This window comes from Terrapene carolina, unplaced genomic scaffold (assembly GCF_002925995.2).
Source record: "Terrapene carolina triunguis isolate 2854851 unplaced genomic scaffold, T_m_triunguis-2.0 Scaffold951, whole genome shotgun sequence".
NCBI lineage: Eukaryota > Metazoa > Chordata > Testudines > Emydidae > Terrapene > Terrapene triunguis.
The window spans coordinates 2,070,565-2,074,957 of NW_020665302.1; the positions used below are offsets into that span (position 1 = coordinate 2,070,565).

A 4,393-nucleotide genomic window follows, 5' to 3' on the forward strand; every position below is an offset into this window, starting at 1 on the left:
TCCGCAGCAGTGCCCCCTCTCCAGTGACGCTGCGAGCTTCTCCGCAGTAGCTCCCTGCTGGCCATGTTGACTTGTGCACCCCCTCTCTGGGGATGTTTTGCAGACACCCAGCAATGCTTCTGCTGGGGGTGCTTGTGTGAGCATTGCTGGGAGCTCCCCTGTGCCAGTCTCCCCCTTGGGGCTGCGAGCTTCCCCACAGCAGTGTGCTGTGAACTGCCTTGTTCGGGGATGCTGCTTCCCTCTGGGCTGGCTGCAGAGTCGGCTCGGAGCTCCCTGTGGTGGTGCCACCCTCCAGGTAGATGGCGTGGGTGGACGGAGCTGTGGGCTTTCTTGCAGCAGTGCCAGGCTCCAAGGTAGGTCAGTGGGTGGTGCTGTGGGCTCCCAGCTCAGTGCTGCCCTCTGGGGGAGGCGGCATGGCCTTGCTGGGGCTCCTGGCCAGCCTGTGTCCTCGTTGCTCCAGTCTGGCCGCTCGAAGGCGTTGAGCCTTCTGTGACCAACCTCCGGGCTCCTGGCCGGGAACAGCTGGGTCTGTGCTCGAGCTGGGGGATGTCCACCCCCCCCCCCCACCGCCCCCCTGGGATAGGACAAGCTTCCCAGGCAAAATCAAGCCCACTCCTGGCAGGGGGCACAAACATGGAGGTGCCTTGGGAGACTGGTGTATGTCTGTGTGGGGGTCCTAGAGGGGGTGCCCCCTGTGACCCAGGCCTGTGACCCCTCCCTGACCCTGCTCATCAGCTGCCCCTGGTCCCAGCTGATGTGGGAGCGGGGCCGGGCTGGTGCTGCTGACATCCCCTGCCTGCTCGCTGGGCTGCTGCAGGGCCATGAAAGGGAATCCGTGTGTGCAGCAAACTCCAGCCTTTTACATTCTTTAGCCCAATAAGGCCGGCGGCTCGGCACCGCTCTGTGCTCTCCTGGCCCTCCACCCCGCTCTGCTGGCTGGAGGCGTCTCAGCGGGGGAGCTGGGCTCCCAGCTCGGGGGACCGCCCCACACTTCGACTCGTACCATAGGCTTGCTGCGCCAGGCAGCTCCGGGGCTTCCCCCCCTTGCTGGCTGCTGTGGCTTGGGGAGCTGGAGGAAATAGCTGAGACCCTGGCCCTGGCCAGCCCCCCTGCTCCCCTGACTCAACCTGCCAGGGTCTCCGCTAGGCCGGGGAGGGGCTGAGACGAGTCGGGAGTTCCCTGCAGGACAGGCTCTCGGGTTGCTCTCCCAGGCGGAGCAGGGTTCGTTGTGCATAGCCCTTCTCCAGTACCCCCCTGTGGGGAGCATCTCTGTGACCGCCCCCCTGAGCTTCCTGCGCCCTCGCTGACTGGGCAGGTGCTGCCCCCAGGCATTGAGCAAGGCCGGGTGGAGGCTGGCAGCGGGAGCAGAGGGAGTGCGCAGGAGGGGCAGGGAGGAGACCTGGAGACCTACAGCCCTGGGGTCTGCCCGGAGCCGGGACAGGCACCACCCCATGCATCACTCCGGTCAGGGGAGGGCAGGCCTCTCTCCGTGGCCAAGAGGGTCCCACTCACAACCACCAGGCCCCCTGTGGAAGTGGGTCAAGCCCCTAGGCTCCCCAACAGCCATCAGAGGGTGACTCCTTGGCTGGCAGAGGTGGGCTCAGCGTCCCACTGTGTGAGCCTGGCTCTGTTGCGTGGTGCCAGGCAGGTGCTGCGGTGCCCGCATCCCTGCCCTAGAGCAGGGGGTCCTGGGGATGACCGTGCCAGGGCAGCGTATGGAGCAGGAGCTGCACAGTGCGCACCGCGGCGGCTGCGATCGCCCCTCTGGAAAGGGGGACGTCTCCCGCAGACCCCAGGGCAGCCCCTCCCCTCGGCTCTCACCGCAGGGCTGTGCCCTGGCAGCATCTCCCTCTGGGCTGAGCCTGGAGCTCACCTGCTGGACTAGCCCCCGGCCCAGTCTGTGTGGCGGGGCTGGTCGTAGCGGAGGGCATGGGGGTGCTGGTGTCTGGCAGCATAGGATTGTTATCGGTGCTCGTGGAGGGTCAGGGGTCCTGGTTTGACCAAGTGTAACCCCTGGGGCCAGATTCCCAGGGCAGACGTTCATGGCTACCCCTGCAGGTGGGCTTTCCCCGGGCAGTGCCCCGGACTGGCTCTCAGCACATGGCCCTGCCACAAGCTGGCGAGGCGGGGTGCTCATTGGAGGCCCACGCAGAGGGGGCACAAATGCAGCCCGTGCAAAGGGGCTGGTTCTGCAGCAAACCTTGCACTCCTCGGACACCTCTGCAGGAAGCTGGCCAGGTTCCCCCAGCCTGGCAGTGCCCTTGGAGGGGGGCAGGCAGGCGGAACGTGGGCCCTGTCCCTGAGTCTGCCCCGCCTGGGGACTCTGTGTGCTCCAGAGCTGGGGGGGCAGGGCTGCAGTCTGCCCTCTGCTGGCCACGGGCCTACACCGGCCCAGATTAACTCACCCCTGGCTGAGGGCTGGGTACCCGTGGGGCAGGGCGGCCTGGGCCCCTGGGGGTTGCGCCGGGCTCTGTGGCGGGGGGCTTGGCCTCCCTGGCCATGGGGCAGGCCGCGGGTTGCTGTGCTCAGAGGTGATGCCTGTCGCTGCTGTTCTAACGTCGCTCTCCTTGGCTGTGCTATCTGCATCTCTGAAAATGCTACCTTGGTCTGGTCCTTCCCAAACGCTGTGGCTGGCAGCACCCACCCATGATGTGCCAGGAACCCCTGCCCGCCAGGATCTCCACCGCTACGCCTACATGCCGTCTGCGCCGTACTCCCCACTCCCGGCCCGCAGCACTGGTAATGCCCCCTCCCCTTGCCCCCTGGCCTGTGCTCTGCCCCAGATCCTTCCCGCAGCAGGACCCCCGAGAGGGCTCTGTGACACTGCCTGCTGCCGCTCTAGGGGTGCCAGAGGGAAGGGGCCCCAGCCCTGGCTTCTCCAGAGAGCCCGCCAGCCACCCTGCGGGTGGGGCACCTGCCCCGGGGGCATGAGAGCTGGTGCAAGGCTGCCTCTCCGCTCCCCCTTCTGGGGTAATGGGCTGGCGGGGTCCTCCTGAAACCTGACTGAGCTGGGGGTGGGGATGCCTGGCAAAGCACTCCAGTGCCAGTCAGGCTCTGTGCCCACGGGCGGGTGAATGGCTCGAGTCCTCACTCTGCTCCTGTCTCCCCTTCCAGAGCCCGCGCGGGAGCAGCCCTTCCAGAGAGCCAACTCGGTGCGGGAGCGCGTCCGCAAGTTCACCTCGGACTCCCTGGCCCAGCCTGGTCCCAGGTCCTGCAGCCAGAAGTGGGAGAGCCCTGGCAAAGGCTCCTGGGTCCTGCAGCAGCAGCTCCTGCGTCCCCAGGGTGCCTGGGGTTCCCAGGCGGGCAGTGCCCAGCGCACAGCAGACTTACCCAGCGGTCCCCGGTGCGGACTCAGCCCGGCGCCACCGGGCCATGCTGCCCTCCGGGGAGCCAAGGAGGGCTCGGGGGGCCCCCCAGCCAGCAGCCGTGCCGAGCACCACACCTCCTCCTCGGAGGCACAGGCTGCGATGGCCGGGGGCCCAGCCTGCCCTAAAGAGGAGGGCAGCCCTGTGGGGAGGAGCCAGGCTGGCCAATCGCAGGGCGGCCGGCTGACGTCCCCCCAGAGGCCCATTGAAAATGCCGAGGGAAGCTCGTCCGGCACAGAGGAGCCTGGCGCCCAGCACGCTGCCTCTCTGCCCAGCTGCCCGGCCCAGCCCCAGCCTCCTGCCTGCGGCACCAAGGCCAGCGCCAGGGACGAGGACACCATGAAAACGCTCTTCACCATCGAGATCAAGGATGGCAGGGCCCAGCCCGTCAGCAGCCGCATCGTGGGCGCGCCGGGCAGCCAGCGGGCAGGTAGGTTCCACAGCGGCTGTGGTGGCAGGGCTGAGCTGCCGACGTGTGGGTCCCACGGCTCTGCTCCTGGGAGAGCTGCGAGCAAAGGGCAGCCGCTCCTGAGCGTGCCCAGGTGGGGCTGGCTCTGCAGCCAGGCGGGGGTGCAGCCCTGGCCCTGGCCCTCGCCCGGCTATCACGCTAAGATGCCTTTGAGCAGCCGCCCCATGGTTCCCCCTCTCCCCAGGGCAGATCAGTGGGGCTCACGGGAAACCAGCAGAGCCTCGACCTGCTCTTGGAGTTGGGCTGTATGGCCCCAGGGCTGGCTGCCCCCTGTCCCAGCCAGGGGAGTGTCGGGTCCAGCCGAAGGGCTGTGGGACACTCCCCGGACATTGGGTCCTCACCCCCAGGGAGGGATCCCTCCCAGGCCTGCCCCAGAGCTGGGAGCGCCTCGGCTCGCTGTGGGTGCCCAGGGGCCTCAGTCCCTCACTGTGGAGCAGGCAGGTCCCCTGCTGGGGAATCTGGGTTTCCTACGGGGGATCCCCTGCCAGGGCTGGGGGATCCCTGTGACTCTGGACCCGCCCTATGCAGAGGCCAGCTGTGCATCAGCAGGGGTGGGCTG

At 68.0% G+C, this 4,393-nt stretch overlaps 1 protein-coding gene across 2 annotated transcripts in view; it reads left to right on the plus strand.

Moving 5' to 3' along the window:
* The window catches only part of SMTN (smoothelin), a 48,585-nt gene that overhangs the window by 20,815 nt on the left and 23,377 nt on the right, over positions 1 to 4,393 (plus strand). For both annotated transcript variants that reach the window (XM_026661205.1, XM_029913835.1), the window contains exon 10: positions 3,115 to 3,795. In XM_026661205.1, the coding sequence (XP_026516990.1) occupies positions 3,115 to 3,795 (681 nt within the window). The remainder of the gene's footprint in view (positions 1 to 3,114; positions 3,796 to 4,393) is intronic.